Source organism: Nelusetta ayraudi, unplaced genomic scaffold (assembly GCF_046127955.1).
Source record: "Nelusetta ayraudi isolate G7.1 ecotype Tasmania unplaced genomic scaffold, CSIRO-AGI_Nayr_v1 ptg000011l, whole genome shotgun sequence".
NCBI lineage: Eukaryota > Metazoa > Chordata > Actinopteri > Tetraodontiformes > Monacanthidae > Nelusetta > Nelusetta ayraudi.
Window position 1 is genome coordinate 11,506,141 of NW_027466061.1, and position 18,172 is coordinate 11,524,312.

Below are 18,172 nucleotides of genomic sequence, written 5' to 3' on the forward strand. Positions count from 1 at the left end.
TTGTTCAGCCCTCTGAACAGCATTGTGTAACAGTGTTTTATATCTGTGTGTCACTTAATGATGTAAGACTGAACATAAGCAACACCTGGGGGGCGGGGCGGGCTGGGTTTGAGGGGGTTCTCAAGGTTAGAAGACTCATAGGCGATTGTTTAAACAAAGAGAGTAAGTGCATGAGTTCTCACTCGGCCAACATGTTGTAGTTCCACAAAACATCATTTTTTTCTCACTGTCACACAAAGACAACTTTACCATATGCAATTGGAGCAACTTGGATATCAGGACATTAAATAACTAAAGCAGCAAATTCAAACAAGAATCAACAATAAAGTATTACTGAATAAATTGTTAATGCATGGATAGTCCTTTTCAGCATCTAAATAGGCCACATTTTTAGAACTTTGTGAATGAAATGTTAACCTATTCAAGTTGAAATATTCCGGTATTCTGAACAAACATTTTACATCGTATCTCATTTATGAAGCATTTAGCACGAACACGCTCCACGGTACCACTTAGTTTCAATAAATAGTAATAACATGTCAAGCTAATAATGAATAATCTTAATCTCATATATATATATATATATATATATATATATATATATATATATATATATATATATACATATATATATATATATATACATATATATATATATATATATATATATATATATATATTACAGAGTTACAAGAAGAACAACATGTGTAACATTCTAAACCAAGTGACACATCTTCTTGCGCTCTCTCAAATACGATCTTCGCCGTGCCTGGCGTTAGCCTGTAGTCCCTGGCCGTCACCGATCGCTTCTTGTCGGGTACAGTTCTGTCAGTTCGCACCTGAGTGACCACCTGCATCTGAGGAGAAAACCTAACCTAACATGGCACCCGCAAAAACGAAGAACAGGGTTTTCGTCATCGGCGTTGGCATGACTAAGGTAAATTATCAACACAATGACGCCACCCGGGAGAAAGTATTTTCAGAATATTTTAAAGCTAACATCAGTGCTAACTCCAGATTGTAGTGACTTGTCAGTGTCCTACAACGACACATGTCACACATATATTTTGCCGAAGTAGTTCTCAGTGTTATTTAACGTAGTAGGCGTTACATCATTTGGTGGAAGACCCATCTTACACCGCTCATGTCGCGTCAACACATCGCAGCTGGACACCAGCTAAAGTGTGACAAAAAAAACAAAAAACAAACCCTACATGTCAACACCACCACAACACTAATGTTGTTGATTTTTTTTTATTTTTTTTTATTTATTTTTTAAATCGCTGATGTTTGGTCAGGCTGCTCGTATTGCTATCTCTGCGCACATTGTCTAGTCCAGAGTTCATGGCCAGAAACTATCTGTGCCAAAGGTCATTAACCCTTATGAGGAATGATAGACACATGAAAAGCAAATAAGAAATTATGCAAAAATATATGTTTTCAAGCTGAAATTGTGCAAATATGATCGAGTGAACACAATATAACGTCCTCCCTACCTAACACTGTGGCTCTTGTAACACACACACACACACACACACACACACACACACACACACACACACACACACACACACTCAAAGTACTTAAGAATCAGCCGATGATCAGCGATAAGCATAAACATTTTCAGTTAATGATGTTTATTTTTGACTTAAAATTTGAATGGGGTTATACTGTCAAGGCTGTTTGAACAGTTGTTTTCTTATCCACTAACGTTTTACACGTTCATTTGAAAGTCAATCTTATGACAACAGTGTCAGGAGAATTATTCAACCAACTGTTTGTACTGTATTCAGTGTATTGTTTATCACTAGCTGCAGATGGACTGACGTCCAATTACTTTAAAATAAAAAGAAGAAAAAAAAAAGAAAAGGGGTAGAAAAGCAAAAATGCACATGAACACTTCTCTGCTGTGTCGCTGCAGTTTGACAAACCCGGAGCCAGGGACAACTATGACTATCCCGACATGGCCAAGGAAGCAGGTGCTTAATACAACAGTCACACCAAAGATTTGCATATTAGCGATGTGGACCTTGTTGCGTGACGTGTCATGTGTGTCCCAACACTGTGTCTTCATCCCGCGTCAGGTCAAAAGGCGCTCGCAGATGCAGGAATCCAGTATTCTGACATTGAACAAGCTTGTGTGGGATATGTCTACGGTAAGATTCAAGTCACATCTCTGCATTTTTACAGTCCAAATGGACTTGTGCAGATTGCGAAACTTCTTAGTTTTCCTCATTGCAAAAAGTGCATCGCTTCAACTTCTCCTCCTGACACCTGGTTCCTTCAGGGGACTCCACATGTGGTCAGAGAGCCATTTATCACAGCCTGGGCCTCACAGGGATCCCCATCACCAACGTCAACAACAACTGTTCCACAGGCTCCACAGCTCTCTTCATGGCCCGGCAGTTAATCCAGGGTGGTGAGTTAAATAGCAAGCCTTAGATGTTCATAATGTACCCATTGTCAGATTTATCATTTATGTCTCGCAGCATCTCACATTTAATCACACGCTTAATCTCTCTCACACACACAAACATATTCACACACCCAAGCTACTATGTCCGGAATGTTTGGAAGGGGACAAAACGGCGGTTTGTGTATTTCAATAAGTATTATTTAAAAAAATAAATAAAAAATGTTATTAAAAACTATATAATGTCATCTGCTTGAAGCCACAGTATTCAGTCAGACAGGTAAATCACACAGCATCACAGTAGGACTGATGCAGTGTCCGTAGTAACTTTTACACCACAATCCATTTCCTATGAATCAGGTGAAACTGACCCCAACTTGCCTGGGACCTAAAAGCCTCCCTCTTTGTGCAGGTCTGGCTGACTGTGTGCTCGCACTTGGGTTTGAAAAGATGGAGAGAGGCTCTTTATCTGCCAAGGTACGGACAAAATAGTGGCGACATTATTCCTTGTGAACGGCGTTGCTGGAAGTCTTTTCAACAGACTGGTTGTCCTCCTGAAAAGAGAGAACATTGGCTTTTTTCCCCCCTCTGCTATTGTGAAGCACGTAAAACACACAGCCAAGCACAAATAATAAAGACATAACAGATAAAAATCAGAGAAATGTAAAATTACTGGTACATTTTACGTTTTGCAATTTCATTATGATTCTGATCATAAACATACTGTCGTTCTTCATCCATGTATTAGAAAAAATCTAAACTCTCTTTCCATTTTCTGCATTTTGGAGTTTAATTTACTATCACTGAATTTGGAAAGTCAAATTTTGACATCTACTTTGAGCAGCAAGAGACCGTTTGTTATGTGAATATGATAAAAAGAACAACTCTTGGTTCCATCTGATTAATCTTTCAATTTTTGTTTTTTGTTCTGTTTCGTATTTTATTTTTCTGCTGTAAACTCACAAATTCCTCTGTCTAAACTCTTTGAAATCTGTGTTTCCAGTTCATGGACAGGACCAGTCCCATGGACAAGCACATGGAGGTGATGATCAACCGCTACGGGCTGGCGGCTGCTCCTGCAGCGCCGCAGATGTTTGGAAACGCCGGCAAAGAGCACATGGAAAAATATGGTGTTTTTCTTTTTTTGGTTGATCTTGCAGTTATTAATCCTTTAGGCGCCATGGTCGCAAAATTGCGACAAGCGTCATTGCTGAATTAAACAGGCCATAGCGGCAAATATGCTGCTTAAAGTAGTTACTACTTTACTACTTTACTTTACTTTACAGGCAGACACCTGTGGCATCAATCTGAGTAGCATTTGTGGGGGTGTTTATATTCAGATTTCGGAGTATAAATAGAGAGAAAGCCTCAGTCGAGGAGACGAGGAAGTTGTTGTAGTGGGAGTGGAGAGAGAAAGAGAGTGAAATTATACCAAGAATACATTGCCGAGAGGTTTGTTCGTTGACGAAGTACTTTGTCAAGTAATGTCTGACTCAGATAACGAAGAGGAATATTCGCACTCTGATGATGACGTTCAGTCGTCCCGTGAGAGCGAGTCGCAGCGGCAGCGAGTCCATGCGCCACGACAGTCACCAAGCAGCACATGCTTGGCCTCAGCGTGGCCGGGGTGTAGTGGGAGTAATGGCAGAATGAGGATGAGGGGACGTGGTGGGGGAAGCAGGAGTGCTCAAAACACCGCTAATGGTGACGGAGGGCGCAGTGAGTTATAGTTATAGTGATCAACGTGGTAGAAGCTGTGGGAGGAAACGTCCAGCCAGTGCTGGTGGAGGCAGCAGGGATGTTCGTGGTCACCCTGTGATGATGGCTGGGTCTGTTTGAGATATGTGGAAAATTATCAAAAGTGGATCAAACATTTTGGTGAGCCTGTGGGGTATTGTGGAGACAGGGATCTGACATACAGACCCCTGACATCTGACATAATACAAAGACAAACACAAATGTACGTCTTTCACAAAGTTTGGGTCCTACTGAAGATTTTTCTCAATTACAGAATGGCTTTTATCTCTAACCAATTTCAAGTCCCAGTCATTTGAAATCTTGATATCAAAATTGAATATTTTCTTGAAAAAATTCTGGGGCTTAAAGGATTAAAACTGAAAGAAGCATTGTAACTTGGAGAAATAATGTTTGTTTTTTTCTTTGGTGCTATTTTCTTTCAGGCACAAAACCAGAACACTTTGCCAAAATCGCCTGGAAAAACCACAAACATTCCACCAACAACCCGTAAGTTCCTGTTGTGCTGTCTGAATGCCTGGTTACCTCCAAATATCCTGAAATGAATTTGCTGAGTCAGTATGTGTGTCAAACCTGTGCAGGTACTCGCAGTTCCAGGATGAGTACAGTCTGGAGCAGGTGATTAAGTCCAGGAAGGTGTTTGACTTCCTCACTCTGCTACAGTGTTGGTAAGAGCTTCACCACTTTGAAGCTGAAAGGTTTTTTAACAACGTGTTAGTGTGGTTTGTCGTGAAGCGTCATTAATCTCTGTACATGATTGTGCCAGTTATGTAGTTAAAAATCATAACTGCGTATGATCACGTCAGACAAAGATAATGAAAGAACCTGAGAGAGAAGATTTGTGGTATGTTGCATTTCAATCAGCCCGACGTCAGATGGAGCCGGAGCAGCAATTCTAGCAAGCGAGGACTTTGTCAGGAAACACCACCTGGAGAACCAGGCAGTGGAGATCTTGGCCCAGGAGATGGTGACCGACTTCTCCTCCACATTCGAGGAAAACAGCTGCATGAAGATGGTGAGATGGTGTTTTTATTTTTTACTGAGTGGGGAATCTGGACATGTTGCACAGTGGAAGTGACATCTCCAGAGTTTCATTTACTTGGACAATAATTTGTGTTTCTTTTGATGAGAAAGAGGGTGTAAAAATAGAAGAATTGAAGCAGTTAAAGGGATAACAAATGCAAAGCCAGACAAATAGTATGAGAGTTTCAGAGACAAAAGCATGAAATCCTTCAAAGGACTTCCCCCCTAAAATATGTTTCTGGGCCTTTCTTTTCTTTTCTTTTCTTTTCTCTTCTTTTCTTATGTTCAGGTGGGCTATGACATGACGAGAGCGGCTGCCCAGAAGTGTTTTGAGGCTGCAGGACTGAAACCCAGAGATGTGGACGTGGTGGAGCTGCACGACTGTTTCTCAGCCAATGAGCTCATCACCTACGAGGCTCTGGCCCTGTGTCCAGAAGGTGAGACTGCAGCTGATTCACGGTCAAGCCGTCTGGGAGAGGCAGCACTCACTCTAGTGCTGCGCTAGGGTTATTAGTTAAACCATTTGATCCTCTGGCTGCTTAACCATGCATGCAAAATTCATGCAAAATGGTGTTTAAGAAAAGTGTCAGAAGATTGATTTCCCTAATCTTCACCTAAAGCCCTTGTGTTTACTTTTACAATGGTTTCCCTCTTGCCAGTTTGTTCCAAAATCTTTCATGTTCACTGGGGTCAGACTGTATCAGGGATGCAAGGAATAATATTGGATTCCCAATATCATTTGTTCCTGCTGTGTGTTTCAGGTAAAGCTGGAGAGCTGATCGACAGAGGCGACAACACGTACGGAGGCAAGTTTGTTGTGAACCCCAGCGGTGGGCTCATCTCCAAAGGACATCCTCTGGGAGCCACAGGTGAACTCACCCAGTATGGATTATGCAGGTTTAGAAATATGTCATTTTGTGTGTGTGTGTGTGTGGATGATGATGATAATTTATTATTATTATTATTATTATTATTATTATTATTAATAAAGCTGCCATTGTATGGAAGCAAATAGTTACCATAATCCAAATTGAAATGCAATAGCAGAAATGCTTTTTCATTTTAAGAACGAAGCTGCATTATTTGACTCATAATTAAAATCGTTAATTAAGTCATTCAATCTGCATTTTCATTTTCTTATTCAAGACTGCTCATTCTTGTACTTAATTAAAATTAAAAAGAAAGACATTTGAGATTCAATTTTCAAAACATGCACCAGCAAAGAGTTACCAAAGGAGATAACGGAGCTGTTCGGCGTCGGCCACCAGTCGACGGATTGATCCGTTGCTTCGCATCCTTCGACGGATGGACTGGTGGCCGACGCCGAACAGCTCCGTTATCTCCTTCACTTTGAACCCATGTAACAAATAGCTTTCAATAGCCTCGAATGGGATGTTGAATGTTGGCCGTCCGCTTTGAGGTCGTGCTGGTGCGTCAAGGTGTTCCATAACTGACAACAGGTTGGCTAGGACAACCTCGTTTACGTCCGTATCTGGGACGGCAGAATATGCAGCCAAGCTCTCGATCACCTGCTCAACCCGGTCCCGAGCGTCAGATTCAGATACACTATTCAACTCCACCTGGGAAGCTAAATCCAGCAGGGTTTGAACAATTGTGTCAATGTGCGCCATGCTCAAATCTGTCCGACCAACGAGATCCGTCAGTGGTCCACGTTTTACAGCGATTTAAATCTCGTTTACCGGCAACGTCAATGAAGTGAAAAGTAACAATGGCGAAGTGGTGTCATACCGCCATACCCACAGCGGAGGTGAAGAGCTGCTGACATCACTTTCCTGCGCCGTGCGCTTACTTTGCAATTGCGATTTCGTTTTTGATTTGCACTCTTGTGCAGGGCAGGACCACGATAAGAAAATGAAAATGCATATAACAATATTTATTAATGATTTTAATTTTGAGTCAAATAATGCAGCTTCGTTGTTATAATGAAAAAGCATTCTGCTATTGCTTTTTCATTTTCGAATGTTACATTTCATATTGAATTTTGGTAACTCTTTGCTGGTGCATGTTTTGAAAATTAAATCTCAAATGTGTTTTCCTTTTTCATTTGAATTAAGTACAAGAATGAGCAGTCTTGAATAAGAAAATGAAAATGCAGATTGAATGACTTAATTAACGATTTTAATTATGAGTCAAATAATGCAGCTTCGTTCTTAAAATGAAAAAGCATTTCTGCTATTGCATTTCAATTTGGATTATGGTAACTATCTGCTTCCATACCATTGGACGCTGAGGCGTTTGTCCTTGAATTTCAAACCGTCCCCACAGTGTCCACTAGGTGGCACGATTCTTTTTATAATGATTGTGTTAACGCAGAGCTGAAGCTGCAGTGACAATCTCTCAGCAGCACAGTAAATCATCAATTGTCCGACCTCTCACACTCACCAATTTTCCAGTGGAAGCAGTACTGAGGGAAGCAGTTGCACTGAGGGTGCAACAGTCTTGAGCTGAGCTGCTCAGGCTCTCCACAGTGTGGTGCAGGTGGTGGGAGGTGTTGTCCATGGTGGATGTTAGCTTGGCCAACATCCTTCTGTCCGCCACCTCTTGGGCGGAGTCACCAGTGTGTCCACTTTCACCTTGTCCCTGTCTGTGACTCCACTCCCCCAGCACACGATTGCGTAGCGCACTGCAGAAGCCACCACGTTGTCATAAAGAAAGTCTGGAGAAGGGCCCTGCTGACCCCGAAGGACCTCTGTCTCCTCAGCAAGTGGAGGCATCTCTGGCCCGTCTTGTAGATCGCTGTGGTACTTGAGGACCAGTCCAAGTTCTTGTTCATATGAACACCTAAGTACTTTAATGAGTGCACTATCTTGAAGCACTGGATGCTCACGGCTGTGTGTGTTTGGGTGGTTCGATGGAAATCAACCACAAGCTCCTTGGTCTTGTTCGTGTTGAGCAGCAGGTGGTTCTGCTCACGCCAGTCCACGAATTCCAAGACGACTCCTCCGTACTCCTGCTTGCCCCCCTCTGATATACAGCCGACAATGGCTGAATCGTTGAAGAACTTCTGCAGGTGGCAGAGGTTGTAGTTGTAGCTGAAGTCCGCAGTGTAACGGGTGAAAAGGAACGGAGAGAGCACCGTCCCCTGGGAGGCCCTCGTGCTGCAGGTTACCACATCTGACACACAGCCATTCGTCCTCACATACTGTGGTCTGTCAGAGAGGCAGTTGATGGTGCAAGCAGCCAGGTGTTGGTCTACGCAGCCTCCTCCATCTTCCCCTGCAGCAGCAATGGCTGGACGGTGTTGAAAGCACTGGAGAAGTCAAAAAAACACGCCCCTCATGGCGCTCCCGGAGGACTCCAGGTGGGTCAGGGCCCGATGCAGCAGGTAGATGATGGCATCATCCACCCCGATGCCAGGTCGATGGGTAAACTGCAGCGGGTCTAGCGGAGAGCCCACCAGTGTGTGGAGGTGGCCGAGGACGAGCTTCTCCATGGTCTTCATGGGGTGAGAGGTCAGGGCAACAGGTCTGTAATGGCTCAGTTCGCTAGGATGGGCTATCTTAGGAACCGGCACCACACAGGAGGTCTTCCATCGGACCGGTCATGGTTTAACTGGTTTACCCAGTCCTCATACCGCGTGGTGACGACCTGTCGTTCTTTGTAGTCCTTTTTACACCTCCCGATGGAGTACCTGAGCTCCCACTGTATTGTCCTTAACTCCTCTTTGTCCTCTGAAAAGAAAGGCCTCTTCTTCCTGTTCAGCAGAGCCTTCAGGTCGGGAGTCACCCAAGGTTTGTTGTTTGGGAAAAACTGTACCCTTTTGGATGGCACAGTGTTTTCCACGCAGGAGTTGATATAATCCGTGGTGCAGTCGGTCAGACGTGCACAGAATGTCCCATTCTGTTGACTCGAAGCAGTCCCTCAGCTGTTCGCATGCCTCATCCGACCAGATCTGTACGCCCATCCTTCCTTTGCACGGGCTGCTGCTGCAGCACCGGGATGTTAACAGATGAACGAGGTTGTGATCTGAGCGGGTGGGGGCGTGGGGGTGTGTGGAGGTGCATGCATTCTTGATGTTTGCATACAATAACTCTGGAGTTTTATTGTCCCTCGTATGGCAGCTCACATACTGTGTCAATTAGGGAGAGTGTCAGAGAGAGAGGCATGGTTGATTGAAGTCCCCGGAGATGAGGAGGAGGAGGAGGAGGAGAGTGTCTGGGTGCTTGGTCTGCAGCACCGACACCGTGCACTGAATGCGCTTGATCTCATAAAGCAGCAACATGCAAACGCCAGGCAGGGCCAAAATAAAGCCAGCTTTAACATTTCTATTGGGACCTTTTTTGTACTTGTGTATATGTGTATACATATGGCACAGTGTATACTACACCATCCCTTCTGATTGGCCAACTTGTCCGCTTACCGAGAGGTTCCATCGCCACCTCTTGTTTTTGTGTGCGTGTGCAAGTCCATGAGGTTATTTCCAAATACCGTCAGTGCGTATGTGTGTTGTTGTTGTTTTTTTTTTCCAACCTAGGGCTAAAAGGTAAACACAGCCGTTTGTGCTGCCCACTCTTGCTGTAGGCTTGAGGCTGCTGCATTGTCCTCGTGCCCAGCTCAGCCATGACCCCGGCGGTCCCACTTGAATAAAATGAATGTTAGTCATTTAGGTTTCCTGGGCGTCTCCCTCGGTGTGACAGCCTCAGTCTGCTAAGTTCACCCTCCTCGGGCTGTTGCTCAAACCTCACACTTTAATAAACAGAGGCAGACGAGGCCTTGACACGAGCGAATAAGTGCGTGACCTTCCCGTCTCTGGAGAAAGGCCCCGGTCAAAAGGACCCTGTAATTGCATCCCGCCACCCCACCATTTCCTGAAAGTGGTGTCAACAAATTAATTCAGAGGAGTGCTACAGAATAGCATGGCGCTGTGTAGCCCTGATTCCTCTGTTGGACTCGGGTAATGAAGCAGGCAGAAATCCTCAAGTATGATGCCAGTCATTCTTTCAGATTAAAGGATGATTTATAAGGATGTTGTTTTTTTTATGGTTCAGTGTCTAAACCAGGGGCGAGTGGGCAAACTAAAGCCCGGGGACCATATGTGGCCAGTTAAGCTTTTTAACCTGGCCCACTTGAACTTGAAGAAATAATATTAATAGTGAGTAAGTAGTAAAATAGCTGTATTTCATCCATTATTAAAAGTGTTTTAATAGTCATTTCAATAAAGAGCGAAGTACCGTGGGGCTTCAAAGAAAGATATTTTGTTGTAACTTTGCTTTTGTTCATTTTCAATGGACAATGATAGATTTTTTTTCCTTCTATGAGGTGGGTCACCAAAACACTCCATCCATCTGCTCCGGCCCCTCTGTCCAATTTTAGAACCAATTGTGGCCCACCAGTCGAAAAGTTTGCCCACCCCTGGCCTAAACCATCTTATGAAGGGATTGCAGAGGCAGAAGAATAATTTCAACACAGAATAAATGCTGACATCCGCCCTTTTCTTTCCCAGGTTTGGCTCAGTGTGCTGAGCTGTGCTGGCAGCTCCGAGGTCAGGCGGACAGGAGGCAGGTGTCAGGAGCTAAAGTGGCCCTGCAGCACAACATCGGGCTGGGAGGAGCCGTGGTGGTCACCCTGTACAGGCTGGGCTTCCCTCAGGGCAGCAGGTGAGGAACATCAGCTCCATGTGCTGGGGGAATCAAGCAGTAGGATTTTTTTTTAATTTTTTTTATCAGTGTTTGTCAAATAATGTGAATCTCAAATAGTTCTTTGCTAACCGCCAAGTATTCTACTGTTTGCAATTCACGGCTTCATTAATTTTGTTGTCATGTGGTTTGTTCTTTTCTTCTGCCTGCTGACAGCTCCCGCCTACGTGCTCTGGCCACCAGTTCAGACGGCGGCCTGGAGGGGTTTAAAGCCTACCCAGTCTTTAAGGAGATGGAAAGTCTTCTGCGTGAGGTAAAACAACAATCAGCGGGAGCTGTCGCCTGGTGCTCTGATTTAGATGGTTGCTTGATTGTGATTCCATGGAGTCATTATATCTGTTTTTCTCTTCTGCCCAATGCCCCATTTCTGATTTTCTTTGTTTCCTGCTCACTCTTTGTCCAATGATCTTGACTATAAACACTGCACGCAAAACACACACACAGAGGAAACAAATGTCGTCCACACTTTGTCTTCTTTAAAGGCAGCAGGTGAACTAATGAGGCTTCTATGCACCCTGGCAGCTCTTTGCAGCTTCAAATACATAACTACAATCTTTGCCTCACCTGCCTCTCAGACGCTTGGTTCATCCCACAGCATGATTCAATAAATATAACATGCATAATATATTGCGTTTGGAAGTGCAGACAGCTCTGCTTTCATGGTATGAAAATTTCTCTGAACACTGACAGCACTCTTGTGCCCGGGGAAATTAGCTTGAATGCAAAAGAAGGAGCGGAGATCAGTCAGTGCAGACGGAAACATTTTCATGTCTTTGTGTCTGAACAGTGGTAGGGCACCACAGAGGGCCCCTTTTATTGCCCCCCTCAGAACGGCACGTCTTTGAGGTGCGTTGATTAAGATGTTTTCTGATGTCATCACCTTGATGAGATGCAGCCAGGGTCAGTTGGAGGCGGATCAGCGGCGCCAGCAAAACCATCCAGGGCTGATTAGGTTCTAGATTTTTCTGGTTTTCAGATCCTCATTTTTCATGCCAGACTTCAGTAGAGCACCAAGGCACAGTTTATTTTATCCACCAAGAAACTTCCTGAATCTCCAAAAAGTACATTAGCCCTCTGTTTACAGCCTCCTGCTAAAACTGATGCGTTGTTCGCCCTTTCACGTGTTTGGGAGAGAAACTAGGTGGAGGTGGTTCGGAAAAGACATCAGACTGGGACTGTTCTTGCTAGCCTGGTAAGACGTGTCAGTGCCTCTTGTGACATTACAAAGGGTTGATTTCCATAACTGTTATTTTTGCGTGAACTCTCTGCAAAGTAGAGCAAAAAATAGCAGTGAATCATAGACTTTTATTGTTTTATTGTCACAGGGAACAGGAAGTTCCCTGTGAGCTTGAAGAGACTCATTATTGTTTGAGAGTGTTGGGAAAGCGAATTCTTGCACACGGGAGCTTTAACGGTGCCAGCCTTTGAAGGGAGTGAGGGTGGGGGTCTCTGTCACCTTCCAAAAGGCTGCTGATTGGAGTGGCCAATCAAAGAGGGACACATCAAGGCTTGGACAGAATAATGAGCTGGATTCAACTCCTGGAGCTGCATCGACTGGAGAAGGAGTTCTGAACAAACTGCCGGCCACTCTGGAAGATCACAACCATCCTCCAGCAGTGACCTGCTGTTGCTGCCTCAGCGCACTGGATCCTCCACCCCTGCAGCAGCCACCCAGGAGGACTGGACTCCCACCTGTAGAAGGCTGTGATGCACAGAGACAGAGACGGCTCTGAATTAAAACACTGGATGTGCTGTGGTGAGCCACGAGCTGCTGCGGTGCTGCTGCTGCTGTCAGTGGGATCCTTTGGCGCTGCTCTTTGCTCTGCTTCCCATGGGGGAATATTGTCCACTTCTGGTAAAACCAACCACACCGCGGCTGCAGTTGTTTACAGTCTCACAGTAGCGTCCTGCTAAAAAAATAAATAAATGAAAAAACGACCCTGGCCACAGCCCCTGCCTCTTTCTCTTTTCACGACACCGATTGGTTCCTCAATTGTCCTTTCACTCTGGATCAGTGAGAATTTAGACATCACAAGATGTTTGATTTATGTGTACAATGTGTTTCTGCGTGAGTCTTTCATGCTGGACAGAACATCTTTGTTTCCCACAAGATCAATATAGTCCATCCTCTCCATTATTCTGCGTTGGGTGACTACCTCCCTCCCTCGCTCCCTCTCCCTCTCTTTCTCTCTGTGGTGGAAATCTATGCAGGAATACTACTTAACAGTAATCATGTGCATCAGCACAGTGCCACACTCACCCCACCGGCCTGCTTTATTTCCTGGAAGTCTGGGAGTGTAAATGTACAGTTCCTATTGTTCCTATTGATTTAGATTGCCTGCATGTGGTTCCGCTCTCTCCGCACATCTCACCAAACCTTCCTGCCCTGCATCCGAGAACACCACCGTGATAAGGACGTGACTGGAAAAAATGTATACATTTTTGGCCGGTTAATACGAAGCTCACAATCACTGGAGACAACTGATCAGTGTGGGACAGCATTCCAATGGTACACGCTCACTATCACAATGTTTCAGATGCAGATAAAAAAATGAGCTTCAGGTATTTGCGGACATGAGTGTCCATGATGTTGGACACACTCTCCCCATCTGATGTTGGGAGTGGAGTCTTTTAAACAGAATTTGAATGAAATCATGAAAGAGGCCTCCTGTTTTTTGTTGTTTTTGGCTGCAGGAAGGAGAGAAGCTGGTGAAGAAAATTGGCGGCGTGTTTGCCTTCAAAGTGAAGGACGGACCAGGTGGGAAGGAGGCAACCTGGACTGTAGACGTGAAAAACGGAAAAGGTTCTGTCAGCACTGACTCAGGTAAGGTTTTTTTTTTTTCTTGAATATATTATTCAAAGTGCTTGTGATGTTTTGACCTCAGTGGGTTTTTTTTTCCTACCAAAAATGATCTGTTCTCTTTGCACGTCTCACCACCATTGCTTAGTATTCCTCTTGGTTTATCTACCCTTTTCAGCTGCTGAACGTCCTCTTTCATCTCTCTGTTTTCTCATTATTTGCTTTCACTGTCAGTCTCAAAGGATCAATTAGGAAAAATGTGTTTTTTTTTGAGCAGCTGAGCACTATCAAGTGTAAAGCACTGACTCCTCAGTGGATTTACACTTAAAACATGTCAATGCAATCCCTCAGCTAATTTTTCACGTCATTAAATCATCAAGTACGACTTGTCCTAGATTCCCTTCTAAAGGCAGCCAGTGATCATTTTCCTCTGTGATTCATGTGTCCTAGTAAAAGCAAAACTTGCCATTACTGAGGAGAGATTAGGCAATTCAATTAACTGGGGAGTTGACAATATTATGTCTTTGACTTCTCAAACTGCACTTAAGTCACATAGAAAAACACAAACACATGCACACACGTGAACGTGCACAAGCTCCCACACACCGTGAAGGGTTTACTTTCAATTGAATGCTCCATTGTTGCATCTAATTGCTTAACTTGACGCTCGAAGCTGAGTGTAAAAGCGTGCATTCATCAGTTGGATGTTTAAGCTCTGAAAGAAATTTCTCGCTGTTCATCCTTGTGAGTTGAATCCCTAAAAGGCATCAATAGTCGCTGGCGTTATGTGGCCGCTGAAAGGGCTGTTGCAGCGTGCAGAGCAGCAGTACACCACAGGCCTTTTGTGCATCATGTTCTGTTAGTCATCACGTGACGGATAATAAATATATATATATCTTTCTCTGACGTGCCAAGGTGACAGGTGATTCACGTGGATGAACCACCTCTGCCTGTAAAAATAGCAACTCCTCCATTTTCTGCATTGTTCAGTTCTTCAGGACTGGCTGGAAGTATATACCCTCTTTCCTTTGTCCGATGTATGGTATAAGAATAACAGTAGTGTGTGTGTTGGGGAGTGACTATAAGGTGCTTGACACCAGAGGAAAGGCAAAGAAAAAACATGAGGGCCATATTTGATTATGTTTTATTATATGATTTAATGTTTTTCTGATATTTGATTATGTTTTATTATATGATATAATGTTTTTCTGTTATTTTATTTGACCATTTATGTATGTATATGTTCTGCAACATTTGATAGATGGTCTTTATTAGCCGACATTCATTGCTTTCTTTCATTATGTTCCTTCAAGGTAAAAAGGCGGACTGCACCATTTCCATGAGTGACAACGATCTTCCAGCTCTGATGACGGGAAAGATGAACCCACAAACGGTCTGCAAATATGTTTTCACTACATTCTGCAAAGAACTCAACTCCTTTCAATCACCACATATAAAAATGTCGCCAACAAGCTCATCTTTTCAGACAGTCCTACTCTCTTTGACCACTTTTGTGGACTTGAGTGTCCAGGAAGGTGCCTATAAATAAAATGAACAATAATGATAATAATAATAATAATAATAATGATAATAATAATAATAATAATAATAATAATAATAATAATGATGATGATATGGGTACCTCTCCAGACACTTTTTCATTTTTCACCTTTCAAAATACCTGAAATTCCGTGATTTAAGATTTTTCTGTAGAGAGACAGTTGATGGAAGTGTTAGCTCTTTATCATTGTGTCCCCAGGCATTCTTCCAGGGGAAGCTCAAGATCTCCGGGAACATGGGCCTCGCCATGAAGCTGCAGAGCCTCCAGATCGCACCTGGCAAGGCCAAGCTGTGAGGAGCCTCCGCTGTGTCCTTCCTCTGCAATCAACCTGCCTGGAGCGTCTCCATTCTGACAAAACCCCACGAGTTCACAGGGTATTAGTGTGGAGGCGTGTTTGATCCGAAGATGTTGCGAATAAATGTTTGATTCTATGGCGGCTGCTTTGATGCTGGAGCCCACCACAGAGCTGGTGGAGAACTGCCGACGTTGCAGTGTCGCGTCGACTAATCATCTGTTTAAATCCTGACACGGCCGCTGTCTCCTGAGGGGCGGCTGTGTAAACAACACTGCTGTAGTTGTTTTGAGCGTGTCCGCCCCTGCGTGCTGATGTATAGAGGGAAGATGGTCCACTAATGAAAACATGTATTGAATAGAATGAAAACATCAGTTCAGCCGTAATGCATAAAGCAGCCTGATAACACCACTGTCTCAAAACCAACACAAAATGTGCCTCTTATTTCCGCAAATATTTGTCATTTAAAGCGATTTTCTACCCGTGAAGTTTTGATTATATTTGTGTGGAGACTAAAATAAATTACTAATGGCAGTAATATTAATGATAGTCTTTGACAAATAAACTCTGCTGGCTACAAACCCTCTCTGTGGAGTCTTTGTTTTATAATAAAACAGGAGGTTGATTCAGTGTCTAGATTAACAGGAAGTGGCAACAGTGATATCAAAGCCTGCCGTTGGAGACAAAATGACTCGTCTCCTCATGGAGTCTGTGTGCTCTACTGCCTCAGTGGGAAATAAAAATATGTTAGGCTGGACTCAGTGTTTTTCATTCTCTGATGCTTGTATGTCAAACCACTGCTGGTTCACAATGAAAGGCTTGTCACAAGCGGAACGCACTAGTTTGCTGTTGCCAGAACGATGCTTCTCGCATGATCTAGATTTCATTTGTTTTTGTGCCCTACTTCCCTCTTTCCCCTCTTGTCCTCCCCACTGATCTGTTTATTAATGATGTGGTCCATACGCAGTGCTGCTGCCCCCCACCCCCCACCCGGCCCAGCCGCTATCCCTTAGCCCCTTCCTCATGCTGTCCTTCTGCCAGCCAAGGCCAGATGGAGAGTTTTTGATTTGCCAGGCTGCTCATCTGCTCGTGTCCCACTGACCACGAGCTGCTGTGGGGGATAGATGGTGTGTATGAGAGTGAAATAGTGGAGCAAGGTTGTGCCAGGTAAAGTGTTCATGACTTGGTTCCACATATATAATATAAAGCCCATATAATGGTGCCTGTGCTTTAAAAGATAAATAAAGAAATAAAAAACTCAGTTCAAAGTGTTCCAGGACGGTGTGTTTGGAGGAGGATGTTCAGATGGCTGCATTTTCATTTTTGATCATCAGATCAAAGAACTGCAAAAGCAGTTACAACATCAGGACTCAAATCAAGTAATCTTACGAAGGTGATTACGACAGTTTAAAATGACTAATGCATTGATGTATTTTCAAAAAGCTGGTTTGAAAATCAAATGCTCGCTCCTTACTTTCCCAGTATTTCCCAGGGCATTAAAACTTCTCTCCAATACTCCTTAAGTGGAAGTCGCCAGTTCCGCCTGCCTATACAGGTTGGGTTAGAAATGTGCTTCATTTTCTCAAATTGGAAAAAATTAGACTCACTCTTTCGGCTTAGGTGGCCCTGTTTCATAAAACTTGGAATCCATTCCTGTCTTATATCAATAGTTCAAGGTGCCAGATCCCTGTGAGCTCAGTTTTGCAGACTTATATTTACATCTATGTAGTTAAGGCTTTTTTTGTGTGTGTGTTGTTTTGTTTTTGTTGTTGTCTTCGTGACACTTTGTTCACCTACTCATTTGGTTAGTTACTCATTCTTTTGTACTAGTAGATCTTCATATGTATGTTTTATATTAATATTGCTATTTCTCGGTGCCAGAGGGAGGGGGGAAGGGGCCGGTTCAGGCTTAGTTCTGTGTTCAACTGAACTTGAACTTGAACTTAAAAAAAACCCCAAAAAACATGTCTCCATCCTGACTGTGAACTCCTCAGAAATTAGCAAAATCCAATATTATCGTCTTTTTATAGTTGTGCCGTTTGAAAAGTTTGCACCTAAACACACAGTTATTGAAATCAGCTTTTTGTGATGTCACAGGAGGCGCTGACACCTCTCCCAAGCCATTGGCTCCCTAGCCAAGTGTTCCTCCTGCCATTGACCCCATATTGGCTTTATTCTCGTCCACATGATGAAGGTAAAAGCTGCAGTTTTGTGTAATTTTTTGTGCAACAGCATTGTGTTACAATAATTACTCATTGAGGCTGATTCACCTGAGTACAAGGTGAAAATTGAATGGGTTGAATAGTGGATATTTAAATCTGGATGCAATTGATTCAGATCCTAAAAGAGCTCTTGCTCTCAAAGTCTTGCTCTCTAAATCTTTTTTCTATCCTGCTGGTAATTATCTTCAGACGGCTTTTCTATACGAGTAGAAAACCCTCATTTACAATAGATGCCCACTATATGTTCTTGAGTCTGACTGTTCCCTTGTTCCCACAAACTATAATTACAGTCATGAATGAATGATATTTGACTATGTTTGAAGAAGTCAAACATTTCCAGTGAATGTCTTTTTACAAAATGTGATTCAGTGGGAAACAATTTTGATTGTTTTAGGGTTTTTGAAAGATGATAATTTTTCCACATATGGTAAAACTCCACATTGGCCCTC

General features: G+C 43.4%; 1 protein-coding gene across 1 annotated transcript; it reads left to right on the forward strand.

Annotated features, from left to right (window-relative positions):
- The first annotated feature begins 781 nt into the window (after positions 1 to 781).
- scp2a (sterol carrier protein 2a) lies at positions 782 to 16,082 on the forward strand. The gene is made up of 16 exons (XM_076020944.1): positions 782 to 937; positions 1,922 to 1,979; positions 2,085 to 2,156; positions 2,288 to 2,419; positions 2,826 to 2,890; positions 3,417 to 3,543; positions 4,594 to 4,657; positions 4,750 to 4,836; positions 5,033 to 5,183; positions 5,481 to 5,628; positions 5,953 to 6,060; positions 10,656 to 10,809; positions 11,005 to 11,101; positions 13,543 to 13,672; positions 14,962 to 15,041; positions 15,408 to 16,082. The coding sequence occupies exons 1-16, from the start codon at positions 881 to 883 to the stop codon at positions 15,501 to 15,503; spliced, it is 1,626 nt and encodes a 541-aa protein (XP_075877059.1). The 5' UTR covers positions 782 to 880; the 3' UTR covers positions 15,504 to 16,082.
- Positions 16,083 to 18,172: the final 2,090 nt, after the last annotated feature.

Bases quoted from the DNA above. Each gene is read 5' to 3' on its own strand.
- scp2a (XM_076020944.1), top strand. From the start codon at position 881: ATGGCACCCGCAAAAACGAAGAACAGGGTTTTCGTCATCGGCGTTGGC. The intron at 1,980-2,084 runs GTGCTTAATACA...ATCCCGCGTCAG, and splicing joins CGACATGGCCAAGGAAGCAG to GTCAAAAGGCGCTCGCAGAT. The intron at 3,544-4,593 runs GTGTTTTTCTTT...ATTTTCTTTCAG, and splicing joins AGAGCACATGGAAAAATATG to GCACAAAACCAGAACACTTT.